Here is a 24,403-nt window from a genome sequence, read left to right as displayed (position 1 = left end):
TTCTTAAAATGATAGAAATCAATAACTTTACGGGCCAGGAGGGTCCAGACCCCGTCCCTGCAAAATTTAAATTTCTTTAAATTATATATATTACATTATACAAATTACCAAATACATGCCTAGAACCCCCCCCCCCCCCCCCCCCCGACAAACTAAAATGACCGCCCCCTCCCCCCCAAAAAAACAATTCTGGATCCGCGCAAGTATTTGATAACCTTTTAATGCTCAATAAGGCATATTTCATTATATTTAAATACCACGCCACATATCGAAATTTAATGATAATCGTTTTGTCATGTGACGAAATTGTCTGAGCCGAATTATCTGAGACTCGAATCGTCCGAGTGCCTAGTGTGTAAAAGAACGAGGTCATCCGAACGTCAGTTATTTTTTTGACGTGGGTAGATTCAAGTTGGTTGTCAGTGAAAGTGTCAGACATGACTGGTTAAATCTGGACCATGAGTGAGGATTCCAATCACGGAACGCTGCCACATGGTATCTTTTTAATTATAATTTATAAATTCATTACTGGCACGCCAGAACAGATTTATAGTTCATTACTCGATTTGTTAAAATGTTCATCTTGTCATCTTGCAGTGTTTACAACTTTACATATAGGTACAGTTTGTTTACCACCTTCACATTAAAACTCTCTCAATATGATGACTGTTATGTCGGAAAGCGAAGATGATCTCAACGCCGAGGAAGGTACACACTACATTGACACTCTTGACATGTCCCGTACATCCGTATATTTCATACCTGTCATAAAGTGAAAAACCTCGCATGCTTATTTGAATCCTTTGGTCTGCTACGTAATCTATGTGCTTTAGTCTTTTAATTTTTTTCATTTCATATTAGATTTTATTTGGTTTACAGCGAATTACAGAGCACTGGTAGAGCTTTCTGGATTGCTCAATAGGGTGTACAATTTGGCCAGCCAGCTAGGTGTCACATTTATAAGGTTTAAATCTAGATCATGTGATTACTCGAGTATGACATCAAGAAATTGAGTCTTATATCTAGAAAATATGTACACTTTTTGAGATTTTTTGGTCAGGAATGTATTTTCTATATATTTTATCCAACAGTATTGCTTTAGTTTGAACCAATTTTAAACAGTCTGATATGGCACAAAAATACTTTTTGTGTTGAATATTGTACATGAATTAACTGATTAAAATGTACAGTGTAAAATAATCCTTTTTAATCTTTCACTTCTATAAGTTTCCCTTTTGTTTCTTCAGAAATGCCTTTTGAATAATATTTATGAAATAATTTTCAAGTTATATGCTGAGCAGAACCGATACTCTAGAATCCAGTGCTGATCAGGTGAACATTCTTATTGAAAGTCTATGAACAGAATAAATAACAATAGGAGGTAGCGCTCAAGAGGCTTTCTTTGTGCAATATGAATGGGTGAATAAAAAATAACAATCTATGCTTGAGTAACCACAAAATAGATTCAGACCTTATGTGATACCTTGCTGACCAAATTGATACCCTATATTGAGCAATTCAGCAAGCTATGGAAAACTCTACCATATTCTGTGATTTGCTGTAGCATAATATATGCTAGTATGGTTTGCAGGCAGCAGTAATGTTCCAAATGACACAGTGTGGAGAAACATCAGTATGTCGTAACAGCAAAATAATTGTCATAGTATCAAAATTACTATGTCATACAAATAACACTAAGCAATTACTGTAAAATTAATTTTATTTCATAGCAGTTGCATTACTTGTGCCACTCAAACAAATGATTGAATAAAAAGAAATAGAATACCATATCATGTAAAGAAGTGGACATTAAACATTGTGATACATTTGTTTTAAACATATTGCGATATGCACTGCGCAGTACAATTAAGTGCTTTCCTATATAGAGCTATGTATTCAACCATGCAACAACCCTTAACACGTACAGCTGCATTAAAAATCAAATGATCAACAGATTGTCTTTTGAATGATACACAGAAGAGTCTGCAATGAATATACACATCTTAAATACAATATGAATACACTTATCTTTTACAATATTAAATAAATGATGTCTTCCTATTCCTACTGTCCAATATCATAATGCCTGATACATATCTGAACCTTTTAAAAGAAGCGGGAGATCAGATTTTCAAAAGATAATTCTAATCAGAGATAAATTTTAAATACATAATTCTCATACCGGTAATTATGTATTTTTTATTTCAAAATGCTTCTATTCTTTAAACATTATTGTAAATAGATTAACCAGTTTATGATTTGTATCCTTTTCAACCTTTATAAATTATTATTTATTTGCATTCTTCAAAGTTCTATGAAATATCAGAATGATCAGTTAACATCAATTGATTGATGTTCTGTTGTACATATAAATGGATTAGGGACTTCAGTCTTGTTGAAAAAGTTGAAATTATGTTTTAATTGAGTGAAGGTATACTAAGACTTGGTTGAAATAATCTTGAGGTACCTATATAAGGCCTGGATCTTTGCATATCAATACACATACTGTATGAGGGCAACAAAAATCATTTTATTCATTTATGATATAATGTTAACAGATGTTTGTTAATAATACCCCATAATTTTTTTTTCATTACATATGAAATACGTACAGAATACAAGTTTAATATACAGTAACATCTGTTTTTATTTGTGTGTTACCTAATTATGTTCCAGTCTCCGGCTATGACAGCTTGGAATGATGTACTGATATTCCAAAACAAAATATGTTGTACCTTAGTAGCTTACTGTAAATTATTTAAAATGCTCTTATTGCTGAATTTTATGTATTTTGTAAGGTAGAAGGTGGAAGCTGAAATTTAGCTATAAAGAGGATACGACACAATTTTTAAACAATCTGAGAAGGTGTAGCATTATTTAGATGCATGATTCATTATATATTTTGTTGCAAGAGCATATGCTATATAGTTTCAGGATGCTTTTTTTTCAGTTTATATATGGTCATCCTGATTTAACTGAATCTCTAGCAGTATATGTACTAGTACCGGTACTTTGTAGGATTGTACATATACAACATGAACTCTGTCAAATTGAATTATTTAATAAAAATGAATAATGATGATGATATTTTAATAGACATGTACATGTAATTTCTTTTTCCAAAAATACAATATGTCTATGGGTAATTGATGGAAAATGATATTCAGTATATATTTTATCACAGTGTTTGAAGGATTTTAAGTGTGTTTTATTATTTAAATGGAGAATTGAATCAGAGTTTCAAATTTTAAAGTGAATGAACTACCAGGTAAATGTACAGATCTATATTGCCTGCAGAATGCATGAATTCATATCCTAAGGTAAAGTACTTAGATTTAAAATGCAAGTTATTTGAAATAAGATGTATTTTTTAGATTCCTCGTTGATCCAAGGAGCAAATTCAAGAGAGGGCAACAATGACAAAATAAGTGGAAAGGCATGGGGGCGTGTCAAGGTAATGGGAAAGCAGTATACTGTATATATGGTTATACAAAATAGATAAACAACTTTAAATCTCTTCCTTCAGGGGCCACCAGCCCACCAAACAATCAATGATGTGAAACGATCTAACGATGTCTAGATATCATGCACATCCTGCTGAATGATGTTTATTTTTGTACTCTCTCTCTCTCTCTCTCTTTCTCTCACAGAAGCTTCTCTCAATCATCTCATACTTTTCATATCACCTAATTCAATTTAATTCTATTCATAAATATTCTCTATCTTAATCAATAAAGAACTTTTTTGGTATAGAGACCTTTTTGGTATCAAGACTCCTTATCAAGATAATAAAATTCAAATATTTTTTGTAGAATATTGTAACCCGCTCCCAGAAATATCCAAAGAGTGTGTTCTTTATCTTAGGCACTGAATTTTGTGAGAGGTTCTCTTACTATGGAATGAGAGGTAAGTCTGAGCTACAATAAAAAAATACAATTACGGCAGTATTATTCATACACCATACTCTTGCAATCACCAACAGTTATATTAATCTTGCAGGTGTGAAGAATTTGCTTATAAAAGTAACCTTTTTGTAAATTTTTATTAGCAACAGTTTAATTTTTTTGATGATATTTCTGTACATTGTAACATATTGTAGAAAGAAATGTTGTTTAGCCTCATGTATCTTGTTTGAAACACCTGTTACCATTTAACATTTGTATTAACCAGTATACATGTAGGTTTTTATTTTCAACATATTTTGCACTATAATGACTTTTTTGTCTAACATGTGTCACAATACTTGGCATTTCTAGAGAATAAAAATTCTTTGAACTGTAGCAACTAAATCTGGGAATCAGAATCAAAGTACTGAAAAGACTGAAATACTTGAAACATATTTATGAATGTTTACATTTTCCAGTGTCTTTGTCTGTGATAACACTGAAAATTGATTTTGTAATGTATAGTCTAATACATTTCATCAATGACTATTTTAATATTTAATGGTACAAAATGCTGAAAATTATATGAATATAAGATATAGGGAATCATTTTAAGAATATTATAAGGTGATCAAATATGGTCGGGCTTAATCAAATCTATCATAAAGCCCTTCAAACTTTATTTGATTTGATCACACTTGACTGTATTTGATAACTTCATAATGCTTAAAGAATGATTCATTATTCCTTTTAAAATGTAATACTTGATTTTGGATGCTATAGGAATTCAAGAATTAACAACTGAAAAAATCATGACTATTTTAAAACATGTTTCTGCATAAATAGACATTTATGGGTAAAACATGCTGTACTTGCATGGAAACCCATATTATAATTATAATCATACCAAAATTATTAATAGCCATAGAATTCCAGAGTCTTGACCCTTTCTCTAGAATAATGTTTCTTATGATACCATATATTTACCTGACTTGACATGAGAGCTTCTTTGAGTGATGAGGTTTGAATTTTTTCCTTGCATTCCTTATACAGCTGTCTTGATTCTGTACCTGACTAACTGGCTGGGCTTTAGTGAAGATGTGGGGACCGCCATCTTCCACTCCTTTGTCATGCTGTGTTACTTCAGTCCCATCATTGGAGCAATCCTAGCAGACGGATACATTGGAAGATACAAGTAAATTTCTAACCTTCATTGAGTTGTCAGTGTTTAGAATATGAATCTTAAAACCCTGTGTTGAAGTCCTTTAATTAGCAATTCCTTGAAAAATTAAAATTTCTTTGATAAATGTTACCATATATCTGAGATTTTTTTTTAGGTCAGTCACACAGCTTGTAAAAATGGGGAAAATATGAAACTTTTTTAGCTCACCTGAACCGAAGGTTCAAGTGAGCTTTTCTGATCACCCGTCGTCCGTCCGTCTGTCTGTCTGTCCGTCCGTCTGTAAACTTTTCACATTTTCAACTTCTTCTCAAAAACCACTGGGCCAAATTTAACCAAATTTGGTACAAAGCATCCTTATGGAAAGGGGATTATAAATTGTTAAAATAAAGGGCACAGCGCTTTTCAAAAGGGAGATAATTGCGAAACAGTGAGTATAGGGTGCATGTCTTTAAAAATCTTCTTCTCAAGAACCACTGCACCAGAAATGCCGATATTTACACAAAAGCTTGTTTATATAGTGAAGATTCTAAATTGTAAAAATCGTGACCCTCGGACCAAAACTGGGGCCCCAGGCGGGGTTCAAAGTTTAACATAGAAATACATAGGAAAATGTTTAAAAAATCTTCTTCTCAAGAACCACTGCACCAGAAATGCCAAAATTTACACAAAAGCTTGTATATATAGTGAAGATTCTAAATTGTAAAAATCGTGACCCTCGGACCAAAACTGGGGCCCCAGGCGGGGTTCAAAGTTTAACATAGAAATACATAGGAAAATGTTTAAAAAATCTTCTTCTCAAGAACCACTGCACCAGGAATGCCAATATTTACACAAAAGCTTGTATATATAGTGAAGATTCTAAATTGTAAAAATCGTGACCCTCGGACCAAAACTGGGGCCCCAGGTGGGGTTCAAAGTTTAACATTGAAATACATAGGAAAATTTTTTAAAAAATCTTCTTCTCAAGAACCACTGCACCAGAAATGCCAATATTTACACAAAAGCTTGTATGTATAATGAAGATTCTAAATTGTAAAAATCGTGACCCTCGGACCAAAACTGGGGCCCCAGGCGGGGATCAAAATTTAACATAGAACTACATGTGAAAAATGTTTAAAAATTTTCTTCTCAAGAACCACTTCACAAAAAATGCCAATACATACACAAAAGGTTGTATATATAGTGAAGATTGAAAAAATCGTGACCCCCGAACAAAAGTGGGGCCCCAGGAGGGGTTTAGATTTTAACATATATAGGAAAATGTTTTAAAATCTTCTCAAGAACCATCGTGCAACTGTTTGGGATATTACTATGCATACATGTACATCCTTAAATAATGTAGATTCAAAAAATTGTAACTCCCGGACAATTGATGGGCACCAAGAGGGGTTCAAAATTTAAACATTTTAAAAAACAAAGGAAAAGTTTAAAAATTTTCTTCTCAAGAACTACAATGTTTTAGTTAATGGAATATCTATGCATGCATCCTTCGCTTATGTAGATTCATAATTCGTAAAATCGTGACCCCCGGACCAATAATGGGGCCCAAAGATGGGGTCAAAGTTTATTATAGAAATATAAAGGTAACAGGTTAAAAAATCTTCTTCTCGAGAACTACAATGCTTCATTTTGTGAGATTACTATCATGCATACAACTTTGGATAATGAAGGTTCGACAGTTTTAAATTAGTGACCCCTGGACTAATACTAGGGACCCAAGATGGGTTTAAAGTTAAATGTAGAAGTACCGGTATATATGGAAAATGTTTAAAAATCTTCTTTTCGAGAACTACAATGCATCAATTTGTCAGATAACTACGTAAGCAACCTCAGATAGTGTAGATTCGAAATTATAAAAGCCGTGACCTCAATCTAATACTGGGGCCCCAAGAGGTGTTCAAAGTTTAGCGTAGAAATATAGAGGGAAAATGTTGAAAAATCTTTTTCTAGGGAACTATAATGCTTCAGCTTGTGAGATAACTATGCAAGCATCCTTAAATAATGTAGATTCCAAATAATTAAAACTTTAGCACTGAACTAATACTGTGGCCCCAAAAGGGGTTCAAAGTTTAACATAGAAAGATATATTGAAAATGTTTTTAAAAAGTTCTTCTCGAGAACTATAATGCTACAGTTTGTGAGATTACTATGCAAGGATCCTCAAATTGTGTAAACTCTAATGTAGTGGAACCAAGAGTTATCTTTCTTAATGTTCTGTACAGTCTGAGAGTTATTCCTCTTGAAGTGGAACTCTTCTACGTTCAGTTTTTCAGGTTGTGTACGTGCGGTCCCACCGCAGTGCTACACATTTTCATTCCTAAGTTATTATTTATGTTGTTCAAGCCAACCATAAACCTCGGACCATTACTGGGTCCCCAGAAAGGGGTTCAATGTTTAAAATAGAAAAAGCATATGCTACGAAATGTAATGTTACAAGGAACTGCTGTTCAGGTGAGCGATGTGGCCCATGGGCCTCTTGTTATTCCATTGCATCAGCCATTTTTATATCCACTGCTGGCTCACAGATATGTTTGCAATTTAAGAAGTTTCAAAAAGCAAATGATACTGGATATAATTTTGCGTGATGAATATATTGCGATGTGAAAGTGATTGCAAAAAATCAAAAATTAGATAATCGCAAACATTTTCAGATGTAACTAAGGTGTGTCTTATTTCAGAACAATATTTATTTGTCAAATATCTTGGATTATTATTTTTTGTTTTATACAGGACTATACTGTATGTCTCGCTGTTGTATGCAGTGGGGAATCTGGTTATGGCCATCACTGCAGTACCCCCACCTGAATGGTTTGTAGACTTAAGTTTATCATGCCATGCATTTTTTATAAATAATTTAGGGATGGCAATCTCTCACTGGTTGACAGATTACTCTGTCACAACAATATATAAAATCCTTGTCTGTGGCATATCTTCTCTCCCCTTGGTCCTATCTACCTACTTCACGCACAGAGTGTATGGTCAACGGGTGTGCAGTGACCTTGAATACAGTTTGTAGATCAAGGGTCAAGGTCATATTGAACCATGCAAAAATCCTTTTTTCAGAGCAATATACTCTCCTCTCAGCCATATTTGGCTCATACTTCACATAAACAGAGCTTTTGTGTATAGGATGTTTAGTGACCTTAAACCAATTTTCAAGGTCAAATGTGAAGGTCATAGCAGAATTGATTGAAAAATCCTTGTCTGGAGCATATCTTTTCTCCCTTTGCTCCAATCTGGCTTATATTTCACCCACATAGTGCCTTTTTTCAAAGAGTATGCAGTGACCTTTAAAATGATGTTTGCAGGTCAAGTGTCAAGGTCATATCGGATCACACAAAAATCCTTTTTTAAGAGCATAGATGTCTTCTCTATTTAGCCCTATTTGGCTAATACTTTACTTAAACAGAGCTTTTTGGTGAATGGCATGCAGTGACTTTGAACCAAGTCAATGTGAAGGTCATAGTGGATCTCTCTATAATCAGTTTTAGACCATACATTATTTCCCACTTGCTTAATTTTGCTCAGAATAAATAAAATTGCCTGTATGTTAGGGGTTAATGAGATTGCAATTCTATCTTTTTTTAAAGATCTCATTTTCCTTCAGGTATGGACCTGCTTTAGGGTTGATCCTGATTGGACTGGGTACAGGAGGAATTAAACCCAATGTGTCCTCATTTGGTGCTGATCAGTTCAGAGCTGACCAGGTGAGCTATGTCTTTCGGGATTTTTTCTGTCTCTCAGAAAGTAGGGTTGGGGGGGGGGGGGGGGGGGGGGGAATAATAAGTGTTTTTTAATAGAACCATTTTAACAAGAGATTGGACTTTCAGTAGGGTGTAGCTATCTATTCGTATTGTCAAAACAAGTTAAAAATGATGCGGATTCAACAGAAATATGCTTCGATTGCGTAGTCTTAGCTCAAAAGCCAGACAAATCTTGTTGATTTCAGAGCTGTGGCTGAGTGGCTAGCATTGAAATAGACAGGCCTACGTCACATTGCTGTTTGACACAACTACCCAAAGTCCAAGCTCTTGTTAAAATGGTTCTTAATATTAAATGTTTACGATTAATAGAAAAAATGTTTTATTACAATTATGTGATTTCACACTTGTGAAATTAAAAGCAAAGTTTTTTTAAATTTAATATGAATAAGAATCTCTTAATACAAGCAATTTTCTGTTGCTTTGAATAATAGAAGTTATAAACACAATTTTATCAGTACTTGCACTAAATAAAAGAGTTAGCTAGCTCTATACTTTGTATTTGTTGCAGGAGAAAGAAAGGTACACCTTTTTCTCTGCCTTCTACTTCGCAATCAACCTTGGTAGCATGCTGTCCATTATTTTGACTCCAATATTGAGAGGTTTGTGCAAGAAAAAGTGTATCAAATTTAAATCTCCTTTGGACTGTATATTACATTGGTACATGTAGTCAATCTGGTGTTAGCACCTCTTTCTCTGAAATACTGTAGAAGCAGAAATATTCGTTGAGGATTTAATTTCGTATTTTCGTTGGCAGTATAAATCAACGAAATTAAGTCCATGACGAATTTTTAATCAAAGTATTAATGAATACAAAGAGATAACGATATGATGAAATTAAATGCCAAAAGAATATTATTTGGTTCAAAAACAACAAAATTTTGACCCAACAAAAATACATGCTTCAACAGTATAGCAGTTATTAGAAAATATGCATATATTTATTATATATATTTGAAGAAGTGTAAGTGTGTATATATAAACACTGAAGAAAAGGTGTACATCTGAACATTTTCTTTTGAATAAAATATCCAGTTTTGTTTCTTTTCATAATATTTTTTCAGGAAAAAAAATATCTTTATTTCAGCTGATGTTAAGTGCTATGGCAATGAGTGTTATCCCTTGGCTTTTGGGATACCTGCCGCTTTAATGGTCATTGCCACAAGTAAGTGTTTTCTCTCTTCATCCTATGATACACAAAATGAATTTTTAATTAAAGTAATATAGGTTCATGTAAGTATTTCAAAACTTTTTAGAAATATGTGTCTAAATGTAGTGCACTGTCAATTATTAGAGATTTTGTTTTCAAAAGTTTTGTTCTATTTCTTTTCTCTTAGTTATATTTGTTGCTGGAGGTAGTTTATACAAGAAAATGCCACCATCAGGGAATCTCATAGGAAGAGTTTTTAAATGCATCTGGGTAAACAACATCCTCTTGCTCTTGGTCCTAGCTATTGTTTTACACCTACCGATTCTTCATTGGTCATGCATGAATAAAGTCAGTGGTTTGCATAACTGCATGGGCAATTATCTGCAGATAATTGCCCTTGCATAAAACCATTATTGTATCATTAAGTCTTTTGCTATGCTAGTAACTTTTGATAACTAAGATCAAAGTATCCTGACCATAAAAGCAATTTTAGTGCCTTAGGATCTTAAATACCTGTTAGAAGTTTAAAATATACAAGTTTCACTGAAGGGAGCACTATAAGTTTCTCATTTTTTATTGCACTGCCTAATGTTTATAAGTGGTTTATCCTGCTAGCATGTGTATAAAAATATTCTATTTGTCTCTAATAGTCGGGATTATGCGGGAAGCTCAAAAATTGCCGTAGTTCAGACACAAAAGAACACTGGCTCTATTACGCAGACAGCAGTAAGTTTGAGGTGAGTTAACATCAATTCAAAGCAGGAAGAAATACCCTGTCTCCAAAGGGATCTATTTTACATTAAGACAGTAACAATATTTACCGGTATACATTACATGTAAAATTCTCATATACATGTATTTTTATATGCTCAGAATGATAATTTTCATTCATAAAAAATTAAACTAAATTCTACAAAAAATGTTATGCTCTCAAAGTTAATACATTAATTTACTCTAAATTTTTTGATACTCTGTACCGTTATGTATCATTAATGACATTGAAATATAACTAGAATGTTTTCATCATGCAATTACAGCCAGAGTTTATCAAAGAGGTGCAGATTTTACTGAAGGTGCTATTTATGTTTGTTCCTACCCCAATTTTCTGGGCCCTGTCTGATCAGCAAGGATCAAGGTGGACGCTTCAGGCTGAAAAATTAAATGGAGATTTGGTACAGGATTATTTTTTGAAAAGTTTAAACAGGCTATTAGAACCAGAATTGCCATTATATTACTGAATGTGACTGTATTTTCCATAAATTTTGGAGGATGGGTATCTCTCACCCATGATAAAGTTTATAAATTATATGCACATGTGAATCTGTTATTTTTAAAATTACATCCCCACATATCTCTTATTACCGGGTAATATTTAAATACACTAAACCGGTTCCCCTGAATTTAAAAAGATTCCACAGTATAGAGTGTTAATTTGTTTCTGTAGTAGATTGTAATTCCATATGCAGCATATATATTGTAATCTAGATTCATGATTTTTTTTCTGCAGCTTTACCAGGGTAAACAAAATATATTTATTTGAAACTGTATCAACCTGGGTAAATTTAAACTGCAATTTTATTTTTATTTTACAGGGGGCATTGGGGACTGTGAAACCTGACCAAATGTCTGCAATAAACCCACTCATGATTTTAGTTCTCATTCCCATATTTGAAAAATTTATTTATCCATGGTGTGAAAGGTGTAAATGTCTGCACAGGTATTCATCATTTAATTTCTGCTAACAAATTTGATAAATTTTATTTGTGAGGACAGCTTTGTGTTATTAATATTGTCTTTAAAAAAAAATAATTGTATTTTATTTTCTTCAAAGGCCACTTCAAAGAATGTCAGCCGGCATGATCTTAACTGTGATATCATTCATTATGGCAGGTGTTCTGCAAATGAAAATTGAGGTACTTGTGTAAAGCTAATCAATTGATTGATTGAGAGGGGGGGGGGGGGGGGGGGGGGGGGGGAGAGATTCGCATTTTCAATGAGACAGGATGATCCTAATAATTTTGGGAGAGAGAGAAGGAGAGAGAGAGAGGAGAGTTTCATTGCATCAGATTGTAGCTTTTGGAAATATTAATTGTAGAATTATAAGTTAAAAGGTCATTGAGAAAACTTAAATTCAACCAGATAGGTCAACATCAAAAGTCTTTTCATGACAAATTTGAAAATAAATCTTTATACAAAAGAATCTTTTGATTTACTTATTTACTTAAGGTTTAAAATTGTTTGAATTTTCTTCTCCTCTTTTAACAGTCATTTGCTCCTTTACAGGACAGTTTAGAACCTCCGTTAAAGGAAATGGAATCTGGAATATCATTTTACAACACAGTACATTGTGAAATTACTATAAAGACAGGAGATGGCCTCAACTTTAAAATAGCTCCTTATCAGGTGGGTTGATTTTTGTCAAAATAAAAAAAACAAAACCTTGTGCTTTTTGTTTTTGTTTTAAACAATTCCACAACAGTGTATTGCCCAGCTGAGTTGAAATAGTTGTATTTTTGTGTTAAACTTACGGTTTTAAGCCATGGAATATGAACAAAAAGAAATGATTTTGCAATGTTGTTGCATAATGATAACCTTGTTTATCATAGGTCTTATAGAACTACATGAATGGTACCACAAGGTCATCATTATCATTTTCCTTTTTTTTTTCAGAAAAGCATTTACACAGTGATAACTGCTCAGGAAAATTATGTTTTAAATGTGACATCTTGTTTTCCACCGCTCTCAAAAAAGGTGACACTTAAACCTCTTGAGGTCAACAGGATGTTTGTTTGGTCCAAGGATGGGAAAGACGTGATGCTCATTAAGGTATGTCAAAACCCTCATATTGCATACACACATATATATATATATTTATCGTAGTAAATTATGGTATATAAAATGCTCATGTCGTTTTTAATGTCTATGACCTTAAAGATGCACAAGATGTTTTATACCTTTAAAATTTATGTAATCTAGCTACCATACCTGAAACTTTCTACAGATTGTGCTCACACACTGATCAATATCTTATTAGATGTTTAAGATGTACATGTACACTGCAATGCTCAAGTATTATTTCTACACAGAAACTTGGCCGTGAACCTCATTTTCAAATAAGACAAATGTACTGGGTTTGTTTCTGACTGTGTACAGAAATATGTTTGAATCTTTTTAAGTCCACAGAGTTCAATGACCCCACATATATACATGAATGTATTTCCAGTCAGCGTTACCAGTATTTGGTTCTGTCCATCAAGTGAAAACTTTCAACGTGTCATACATGTGAGGTCAAGTGTATAGACCAGTACTATGATAGTTGTCTTAATAAATTCTTTTCAGAGGCAAGATTTACGCTCCCATCCTTTAGAAGGAAAATCAAAATTAAGGTATGTTCAATGTTAAATAATTAAAATTTCTATGTGCCTATAAATATCTATTTACCTCTTAATATTCATGATGTGTTTCTTTGATTTCGTTTCATTTTTTATGAGGAGGCTTGCACTTACATATATATAGGGAAAGTGGGGGAGGGGGGTAGGGTCCCACCCCCCCCCCCCCCCCCCCCCCCCCCTTTTTAGGTCACCTGAGTCACTCAGGTGACCTATTGCAATTGGTCTTCGTCCGTCGTCATGCGTTGTGCGTCGTGCGTTAACAATTTTACATTTTTGACTTCTTCTTGAAAACTACCAGGCCAATCGTTACCGTTTTTGGTGTAAAGCATCTCTGTGGTAAGAAGAATCTAAATTGTGAAATTCATGGCTCTACCACCCCTGAGGTGCCACGGGCGGGGCCAAATATGCAAAAAAAGCCAAATTTTCAAAAATCTTCTTCTCTACTCCCATGCATGTGAGGAAAAAACTAAATGCATGGTTATGTTGTCCATGAAGCCCTCTACCAAAATTGTGAAATTCATGACCCCTGGGTCAGGGGTTCAGGCTCTAGGGTGGGGCCAATATGGCCATATAGTAAAAATGTATTAAATCTTAGAAAATCTTCTTCTCTATTATCATATATATTTGTCAACAACTAAATGCATGATAATGATGTCCATGAAGCCCTCAACCTAAATTGTGAAGTTCATGACCCCTTGGTCAGGGGTTCAGGCTCTAGGGTTGGGCCAATATGGCCAAATAGTAAAAATGTATTAAATCTTAGAAAATCTTCTTCTCTACCCCCATATATATTTGTCAACAACTAAATGCATGATAATGATGTCCATGAAGCCCTCAACCTAAATTGTGAAGTTCATGACCCCTTGGTCAGGGGTTCAGGCTCTAGGGTTGGGCCAATATGGCCAAATAGTAAAAATGTATTAAATCTTAGAAAATCTTCTTCTCTACCCCCATATATATTTGTTAAAAACTAAATGCATGATTATGATGTCCATGAAGCCCTCTACCAAAATTGTGAAATTCATGACCCCTGGGTCAGGGGTTCAGGCTCTAGGGTGAGGCCAATATGGCCAAATAGTAAAAATGTATTAAATCTTAGAAAATCTTCTTCTTTACTCCCATATACCGTATATTTGTTAAAAATTAAATGCATTGTTATGATGTCCATGAGGTCCTCTACCAAAATTGTGAAATTCATGACCCCTGGGTCAGGGGTTCAGGCTCTAGGGTGGGGCCAATATGGCCATATAGTAAAAAAAATTTAAATCTTAAAAAATCTTCTTCTCTACTCCCACACATGTGAGCAAAAAACTGAATACATGGTTATGATGTCCATGAGGTCCTCTACTAAAATTGTGAAATTCATGACCCCTTTGTTAGGTGTTCAGGCTCTAGGGTTGGGCCAATATGGCCATATAGTAAAAATGTTTTAAATCTTAAAAAATCTTCTCTACTCCCACACATGTGGGCAAAAAAATGAATACATGGTTATGATATCCACAATCTCCTTGACCTAAATTGTGAAATTCATGGCCCCTGAGTCAGGGGTTCAAAACATGAAGGGGGGGGGGGGCGCAATATGGCAATATAGTGTTAATGCATATAATGTTTAAACATTTTCTTCTCTATTCTCACACATCTGTATTAAAAAACTGACTAATAATTATGTTTACAAGGAAGTCCTCTACTGAAATTTTAATTTTCATGTCTCCTCAAGGATGGGTTTTGACTCTAGGGCAGGGCCAAAATGGATGTATAGATGTTAATGCATATAACGTTAAAAAATTATTTTCTTTACTCCCACACACCTGAAAGGAAAACTGAATTCATGATTTTGTTGACCAGATCTTTTAGTTTTTCACCAAAATAATAGGTTTCACAGTTCTTTTTGAAACGTGGTCGTCATTACAAATTTATAATTTTTCTACTCCAGTATGAAACCTAATTAATTAGATGCATATATGAGACTCCATGACAAGTTTGTGTATGGGATATATGCTACTCAGGTGACCGTTAAGGCCAATTGGCCTCTTGTTGGAAAATTCAAACATAGTAACTTGAAAATAGGTCTTGGATATACATGATTACATATCATAGTGTAAATCTTAGAATCTCTCTTTAATTCAGTATTTTCAATGGAGGAGCTCTGCAAAATATGCAGATAGTCGTTGTGTACAACAGCCATAAAGGAACCATTTCTAACCAGTCTGGCATTCTGTTTCCATCGTCAGAACAAAAGGGAGAACCATTTCATCCCATTTACCCGGGACAGTAAGTTTTTACGTGCATGTACCATATTTACCTGTAACAGATTTGTTTTGTAGGCCCATGGGTACTGATTTTTGCAAAAGTTTGCAGCAGCATTTCAAATGCAAAAAAGTTGAATCTAAGAAAATGTGTGTTTTATAATTGATCTTTCGTTTCCTTCAATGGTCATTAGAACCACGTTTGGTTGTATGAAATTTATTAAGTAAGAAATGTGCATCTATAAATGTATAAAATGATGTGTTAAATTCTTGTGTGTTATTTAAAGAAATGAATTGCCCTGTATCTTAATTTGACTGGGGTTTTTTTTTAGATACAATCTATACTGGCAGGAGTCCCGTGACCAGAACTGGACCAAGCATAATAGTTCCTTCAGTATAGGGCAAGGGGCTGTGTATAATCTAGTGATAGCTAGGAATGGAACAGGGGTAGGAAGCAAAGTAATTAGGGAATATATGCCGTAGGTCAATAGAACTTTATTGTCTTACACCTCAATATCTTAAAAACAATGGAATGAATGGATATTATAATTTAAGAAAGAACTATATGTATATATGATAAGAGTTAAATTTGGCCCCCATAATTCGCCATTTTTTAAGTGCTTTGGGTACAATAAAATGTTAACTAATTTTTTAGAAGAGTTGATATAAAATATATTTTTCATCTATTTATTTGATTTATTTGCACTTACTGGCAGTAAATGACGTCAGAAAGGACGCCATTTTTATAATTCAATCAAAATTTGCCAAAAATTGACATTTTTCTTATATATTTATGAATGGGAAATATTGAGCGCATGCTTGAACAAGAAAATTTTTTTTGTCACTTATTAGTCTTGGCTAGATACATCTCTGATTAAAATATTTTATTTGTTCAAGAATGCGCCCTATGTTTATGGAAGAAAAAACTGCTTGAAAACAAGCTGTTTTACACTAAAAATGCAAAAATGTCGGGAAAAGGTTGTCTTTACAATGTCATATTTCTAAATTGTGGGCACTTGAACCAAAATGAATATTATGTAAGCACATCACATACACATCTGTATTAAGAAAACAAAGAATGATAGTAAAATGATGATGTTCATTTTAGGGGGCCATTTTACACCCTTATCATATATAGTCCTTTAACCCATGTATATTTATTTTTATGCCTATTACATGTATTTGGAAGCCTGGGATATCTCAAAGTTTGTCAGTCCCATTTAATTTGAGATAATAAGATTTCACTGTAGTTGCCAATAATTGTATGTTTAATTCCTCTTCATGAATACTTACTATGTTTAAGTTAAACTTGAAAATTGTAAAAAAAAAAAAAAAAATTGACTTTTTAAAAATAGAACAACCACACTTGTAATATAAAAGATGCAATCGGTTAATTTTTACCTTGCATAATGCACTTAATTCTGAAAAGCTTTCCAAACTGAATGATCACTTAAATAAATATTAAAAGAATAAATATCTTTATTAATACATTTAACAAGTTTATAAATTTTCTGCAATTTTATGCTTTTTTTTTGTAGACAGTGTTAAGTCTTTTGACCAGTGTGGAAGTGAATACAATCTCCATGGCCTGGTTGATACCTCAGTACTTTGTCGTCACTGTGGGGGAAGTTCTATTCTCCATCACAGGCCTGGCTTTTGCCTATTCACAGGTAGGCCAAGCATGTGTTGTATTGAAGAATATAGTTTATACAAAGCAAAATTATTATTTTAAAAAGATGGATCATCAACAATCAGTCCATACTGTAGTCTTACTTCATAAGCTTACTTGGTCAGTTGGTACTTACTAGTACCGGTGTTATATAGTGCCTTTTCCCCCTAGCCATCTTTCCCCCCGGAAAAATGGCTATATAGCAGTTCCTCCCCCCGGAAAAATGGCTATATAGCAGTTTTCCCCCCACGGAAAGCTGACTATATAGTGGGCTTTCCCCCTTTTTATAGCCAGGTTACCCCCACGGAAAACCTACTATATAGTGGATTTTCCCCCATTTTTACTTTCCGGCCATGTTTATTGCGGACCATTCGTGACAATAATTTGCAATAACTGATATGATATTAATTTCTCACAAAAAAGGATAATTATGGCATTTATTAATACATAGAATAAAATACATCGTTTTAAACCCCAAATATGAACTAAGGCATGCGCCTTCATAACATGCATGTGTCATCATCGTTTATTTCACCTGTTCTCACCCCTTTTTGGAACACCTTTTACACGGATTTCGGAATACCTCGAATCTTTTTCATCTAATCGATGCTTATCTACAGTTTTGACTTCGACGTTATGAACACGTGAAAACACATTTGAGTGAAAATACGCCGGTTTGGAAATTTAATTTTCCAATGTATTACCATCAATGTATAAGCTTCTCCCAGGGAACTAACTGACCAATCTTGACATAATTTTGTAGAGGAAGGGAATAAAAAGTGGAAATGCATTACTCCCTTCGTCCAAAAGGCTATCAATTTTAAATTAATACCGTTAGAATTGAGGATCTTAAAAACAATTATATATTTCTTCTTCTAAATATCAAACGGGAGACAGGATGCAATGATATAATGGGAAACTGAAATGTTTCAGTTTTACTTGGATTGATGGGGTTCTAAATCATGGTTAAGGGGTATTTTAATTATGTATTAAAAGCATGTGTAAAGTTACACATATTCATATTTTTAAGCACATTTCTACGAAACACGAGATATTATGATGTAAACATTTAAAAAAAAAAACAATGAAATGTCTTCACAACCAGAACAATGTCGGTATCTTTGCTGGTTACTTTGGAAAATGTGAAATGGAGCCTGAACTAACTTTATGTTTATATTGTCACTCACTATTTGCTAATTTTTCCACTATTAAGTTTGCAACGTGATTTATAAATATACAATTTTGAAAACGATGCTATATAAATCAAGATATACGATTCAATTACCTAAAAAATTTATACTATTTGTTTCATATTTTTGCAATAAAGATTTACTTGTGTACCATATTATTTCTTCGAACAATTAAACAATTGTAATTTAAAAAAAAACCAACAAAAAACAACCAATACATATATTGTGATGAGCTGACTTTTTTTTAAATATAAGCTTGTTCTTCTAATCAACTAACAAGTAAAAAAGTCGTATATGCGCTTAGGTTGGTTATTTATTTTTTGATTTTCGGTTTCTCTTTTTATGAATAAAAGTTGATTGATTTATTTATCTAATTATCTATTATATCATTAGTCATCTTATGAATTGATTAAATGTTTTGAAGAATAATGAATTTTACCTGCGTACCTTTTAAAAAAATTTTGTTTGTAAATCTAAAAAAAAAGCAGCAGAATTAAACGTAATTTTCAATCATTTTGATAAAGAAATATATGAGTGATTGTGTATTTTTAAATGATGTTTTTACTTTTGAATGACCTTAAAATTATGTCCATGTGGTCATCTATAGTTTTTGAGATATGAGGCCCAAAAAAATACATATTCTTTATAATTGGATTTCAAACACCGAGCTCGAAAACAACAAAGGCTCCTACCCTGCATGGGGGCTTAAATTTTCGGTGTCATCTACTAGTGGTATACCACTATCACTGTGAAAATATGGTTAATTGGTCATCTCTAGAATTTGAGATTCGGGTCCCCACTTATAGAACACTATTCAATCATCATAATGGGGTTTTAAACATCGGGCCCTGAAACATTAAGGGCCCCTACCCTGAGGGCTGAAATTTTCAGAGTCATCTTCAAGTGGTAAACCCCTGCCACTATAAAAATATGGTGATATGGTCATCTCTAGTTTATGAGACATTGGACCCTAAAGAATATGCACTATAATTATTATAATAGGATTTTAAAAATCGGGCTCTGAAACATCGGAAACAAAATTTCTCTAAAACAGAGGTTTAGCCTGGATGAAATTTTCACAAACAGACAAACAGTCTGATAAATGTATCAAGAAATTCTTAAAACATTCTCGTTTAATTCAATTTCAGAAACACAGAATTATGCATATAAGTGTATACAGTAAAACTCGTTTATAACGAACACGGTTATAGCGAATATACGGATATAACGAAGTATCTTTGTGTCCCCGGCAAAGTTGTCAATAAATCTTTAATAAATATTACGGATAAAACGAATTCTGATATAACGAATTTACGGATATAGCAAACTGAATTTATGTCCCGCAGGCGTAAAAATTAACGAATTTGCATGTTTAAAGCGAATTTTTTTTCTGTCTAATCAAACAATAAAAATTGACTGAAAGCTTGTTTTGATTTAACGTGCGTACTGAAAGCGCATTCTTTGTGCTAGTAAAGGATACTTAAGTTAATTATACATGATTTTACATGATTATATCGCCTATTAAAATCAGTTTAGTTTACAGAGGTTCAATATTTTCTTCAAATACGCCACAATGATTAGTATTCACGGTAAGTTTTTCCCTATGCCAGTCTTTGTTTAACAATGGCCTCGCCGTCACGGAAACGTTAAGCAATATCACTGGAAACAAAATTTGAAATAATAAGGTACGTGGAAGAATGTAACTTGTAAAACTTTTTTCAATAAATTACCTTAATTAAGTTCTATGTGTAATTCCGTTACACACATGTTCAACTTTCAGCATTGTCTATAAAAATGATAAATCGGCAAAGCGAAACTTAACCTGTACAGATGAATGCAGATATACATGTATGCAACATGGGAGTGTAGAAACATTGATTTTAATCCTTACTGGATTTCCATAAATATTTTTTATAAAATCTGAACCAAAAACGTGAGGGAGAAACCCTACTATGGGGGAAAAGCTACTATATAGTAGCTTTTCCCCCCGGGAGGAAAGGCTACTATATAGTAGGTTTTCCGGGGGGAAAAGCTACTATGGGGGAAAAACTGCTATACAACACCGGTATTTGATAGACTTAATTACTTAGTAAACTTACTTGATTAAATTTACTAATCCTAGTGTGAAATGTTGGCTCATTGTAATTGTGCATATATTTTTTTAAATTTCACATCTAATACACAAGTAGCTCTAATTAATCAGATGATGAAAGAAAATAGCATTAAGGTCAAACGACACGTTCCTAGAAAAATGATGATATTTTTCAAATTTCCAACAGCCTGATTACCGTATATAGCAAATAAAATAATTAAATAAAAATTAAATTTCATTTCATTAAAAAGATTAAAATTTTAGCAATATATATATATATATATGTCAAAAATTTTAATATCAGCAATTTGAGTTTGCTTTCAATAAGATTGCATAGAAAATTGCTCACTCTGGTATCTTGCACAAATGCGTGATAAGGTACCCTAATTTTTGCCAGAAAGCTTGTTAAAGTAGTAGTAGATTGCTATTTGAGATTGAGGAACGTGCCATCTGACCTTAAAATGAACATAACCCTGCAGCCTTATCAAGTATATGCCAATATTGATACAGGCAGTAGTGGTATTAACCCTATAGACACTTTGACCTTTCTCCATCATCCTTCTTGATTCATTCAATTTTATGTCTGTCACATTTACCAGGCTCCAATCACAATGAAGTCGGTGGTACAGGCTGCATGGTTGATGACAAGTGCAGTGGGAAGTTTGGTGGTGGTTGTTGTGGCTCAGTCACATTTTTTTACGTCTCAAGTAAGCGTTTTTGTGGGTTATAAATCTTTTGTTTTTTGAATTATTATAGTAGTTATAATTGACATTTCACAATACAGTAAATCATGCATATAGCAAAGTATTTGGGATGAATGAATCTTTAATTGTAACAATGTAATTCATTATACATGTACGTCATGTACCTTACAATCTTGCAATATGTTTTAGGATTGGGGGGTGGGGTGGGGGGGAATGATTTTGTTTCTTTTAAAAGCATGAATTCATTATGATGTTCAAAACTTAGTTTCACTGTACATGCATTGTTGACAACAACATTTACCCGGTATAATAAATGCATTCATTCACTTCTGCTCTATTCTGCTCTAAACACACTTAACAACAAGGGTGGGATATTTTTTACAGGTTTTGGAGTTCATGTTTTTTGCGGTCCTGCTCACAGTGGCCACCATCATGTTTATTGCCATGTCTTGCTGTTATACATACTATTACACCAGCGGTCATGGGAATGGCTTTGACGATATAGAAGAACTAATCATTGAGGAAAAGAACGAAGACATTCCACTGAAACATTCCAATCATCCTAAGCACAAGTGATCTCATCATGAAGCAAATACTAGGATAAAGCCATTTGTCAAAGGGTTTGGAAAAATGGAATTTTTGATGTATGATCTGATGCTAGACAAATTTCAGTCATAATAATTTTTTGATCCACATAAATCTCTCCATTGCAATTGTAGGAATACAACTTGCTTTTTTAGTGTTCATGTCTACTCCAGAGCTTCTTTTTAACTTCAATTCATAAATTTGTCATTTAGGGCAAAAATCTGAATATCGGGGGTATGGTATACGTTTTGATACCATTTATCTTTATTTATGTCTGAATGCTCATAATGATTTATAGTACATAAATAATAGTAATTATACAGACACATGGTTTTTTTCCTCTCAAATTGTTTGTTATACATTTGTAGTAAATGCAACATTTTTATTGTATATGAGACAAAATTATTCATTTCATTGTTATTCAAGTGCTATGTAATCCTCAGCTACATTGTTAAAAGCAATCCCACTGATTAAAACCCTCTTTTGTTTTTATTTTTTTATATACATTGGATATATACACATGATGTCAACATTTTGAATTTTAATTCCAAAATTGGGAAGTTTTTCCATATACCAGTAATTCAAAATGTTGTTCTATTTTGTTTACCACCATTACAATAGCTACTAAAAATCTTTTTTCAAGTTACAATGGTTTAAGCAAATGCTGTTAAAGCAAATGTCATAGCAGTAGGCCTAGAATTAAAGGAACTAACCATGATAAAAATGAAAAGTTCCATATACATGTACAATTGAACTTCGATATCTCGAACATTGGTATCTCAAATACAATGGGTATGTCGAAGTAATTTGTATGTCCCAAAGACTTATTTTTTAAAACTATTTTACCCTCGAATACTCGGATATCTCGAAGTTTTTAACAGTCCCATCTAGTTCGAGATAACGATGTTTGACTGTAGTTCATAGTTCCTATATTGAAGTATATGTTACACTTGCTTTCTAAGAAAAATTCTGTTTTGGCATGCTTCTTGGTCTCAGTTAATTAATGAAAATAAAATGTTGACATGATTTTCATAAGCACAAAAGTACTTTTGTTGGAATTGTCATGTAATATCTTTAAACTGAGGTTTGGGTACTGTTAACAACTTGTTTCATTAGTGTGTTGTATTGCATAATGTGCAATAATGTGACGGTATATTTGATGTTAGATTATTTGTTACTGAATTCCTCAAAATGTTATGGATTAATTAAAACAAATTGCATAAATTACTTTTGAAATGTCTTCAATGGTGGATATGTACAGGTTCATATCTTTGAACAGCCCTACGAATAGTGAATGCTTGTTGAGCTAGTTCCATTCTGACTCCATGTAGTTTTGAACATCACTTTAGATTTTATTACAACCAAGATGTGTTCATTGGCCCGATTCATGATCGTATTTCTGTTAAAATGGCCATGACACGTAGATAGGACAATCGTTGGTTTTTTAGCTCACCTGTGCTGAAAGCTCAAGTGAGCTTTTCTAATCAAAATTTGTCCATTGTCTGTTGTCGTTGTTGTTGGCGTTGTCGTTGTGTTGGCATTTGTTGTTGTTGTTAACTTTCACATTTTCATCTTCTCCAGAAAAACCAGGAAAATTTCAACTTAACTTGGCACAAAGCATCACAGGGTGAAGGGGACTCAAGTTTGTTCAAATGAAGGGCCACACCCTCTTTAAAGGGGAGATAATCTAGAACTATTGAAAATTTGTTTTTTCTTTTCAAAAATCTTCTTCTCAAAAACTAATCGGTCAGAAAAGCTGTAATTTGTATGGGGTCACAATTGGGGGCTAAATTTTAGCATAGAAATATATAGACAAAATGGTTTAAAATATTCTGGGAAAGTTTTCAGTCCAAGAAACAGTAACTTGTGTGAAAGCAAGGATTGTACAGATTAAAGTTTGATCAAACCATGATTCCCTAGAGAAAAGGTGGGGGGGGGGGGGTTATGAAGGAAGAAAGAAACATTTTCTTACAGGTACAACAACAAAAGGGGCTTGGTATTTACCAAAAAAAAATATGTTGATAAAAATTGGCAGATGTTTAGAACTATTTTAGCAAGATCTACTGTACTTAGTTGTCAAGATATTTTGATTTTAATACTGTAATGCTAACTTGATCAGAGTTAAGGCTTTTGTTGCTCCGGTGAGCGATGTGACCCCTGGGCCTCTTGTGTTTAACTTTTGTGACTTGCGACTGAATTTATAAATCCTAACTACGCTGTTCATCAACTATCTTTTGTTTCAACTTCAGAAAGATTTATTTAAAGAGATTATTAAAAAGGTTTCGATTAAATACTTACTGTAATTTTTTCGCGTGTGGGTCACTCTTGTTGGTAATGGATTTACATCGAATGTTTTTTAAACCACATTGCATCCTGTTTCGTAGCTACTTTTACTAGATCGCGTAGGTTTCTAGTGAATGAATTAGAACCATTTTAACAAGACCTTGGACTTTCAGTAGGGCGTAGATATCTATTTCTTGCGTTAAAGCCCCTTTCACAATTGGCGCACGATCAGAGGCGACAAAATATTCGTGCGACCGACAAAAT

General features: G+C 33.3%; 1 protein-coding gene across 3 annotated transcripts; it reads left to right on the top strand.

Moving 5' to 3' along the window:
* Positions 1–349: 349 nt before the first annotated feature.
* On the top strand, positions 350–23,096 carry LOC128155900 (solute carrier family 15 member 1-like). 3 transcript variants are annotated; one of them, XM_052817787.1, is made up of 22 exons: positions 350–495; positions 619–708; positions 3,375–3,454; positions 3,813–3,906; positions 4,938–5,079; positions 7,798–7,875; positions 8,675–8,774; positions 9,340–9,430; positions 9,916–9,993; positions 10,166–10,248; positions 10,629–10,715; positions 11,016–11,150; positions 11,571–11,695; positions 11,810–11,891; positions 12,262–12,381; positions 12,649–12,804; positions 13,318–13,364; positions 15,498–15,641; positions 15,949–16,063; positions 17,155–17,286; positions 21,167–21,274; positions 21,656–23,096. In XM_052817787.1, the coding sequence occupies exons 2-22, from the start codon at positions 660–662 to the stop codon at positions 21,845–21,847; spliced, it is 2,238 nt and encodes a 745-aa protein (XP_052673747.1). In that variant the 5' UTR covers positions 350–495; positions 619–659; the 3' UTR covers positions 21,848–23,096. The 3 variants fall into 3 exon arrangements, with proteins under 3 accessions (XP_052673747.1, XP_052673746.1, XP_052673748.1); XM_052817786.1 differs by having other exon boundaries at positions 358–495; positions 598–708; XM_052817788.1 differs by lacking the exon at positions 619–708 and having other exon boundaries at positions 368–495.
* The last annotated feature ends 1,307 nt before the right edge of the window (positions 23,097–24,403 follow it).

The sequence above is a fragment of the Crassostrea angulata genome, chromosome 7, assembly GCF_025612915.1.
Source record: "Crassostrea angulata isolate pt1a10 chromosome 7, ASM2561291v2, whole genome shotgun sequence".
Lineage (NCBI taxonomy): Eukaryota > Metazoa > Mollusca > Bivalvia > Ostreida > Ostreidae > Magallana > Magallana angulata.
Note: the sequence above shows the minus strand (reverse complement) of the source record. Positions and strands in the feature narration are given on the sequence as shown.

Coding starts and splice junctions, on each gene's coding strand:
- LOC128155900 (XM_052817787.1), top strand. CDS start 660: ATGATGACTGTTATGTCGGAAAGCGAAGATGATCTCAACGCCGAGGAA. Junction 9,431..9,915: donor TTTGACTCCAATATTGAGAG/GTTTGTGCAAGA, acceptor TCTTTATTTCAG/CTGATGTTAAGTGCTATGGC. Junction 9,994..10,165: donor TTTAATGGTCATTGCCACAA/GTAAGTGTTTTC, acceptor CTTTTCTCTTAG/TTATATTTGTTGCTGGAGGT.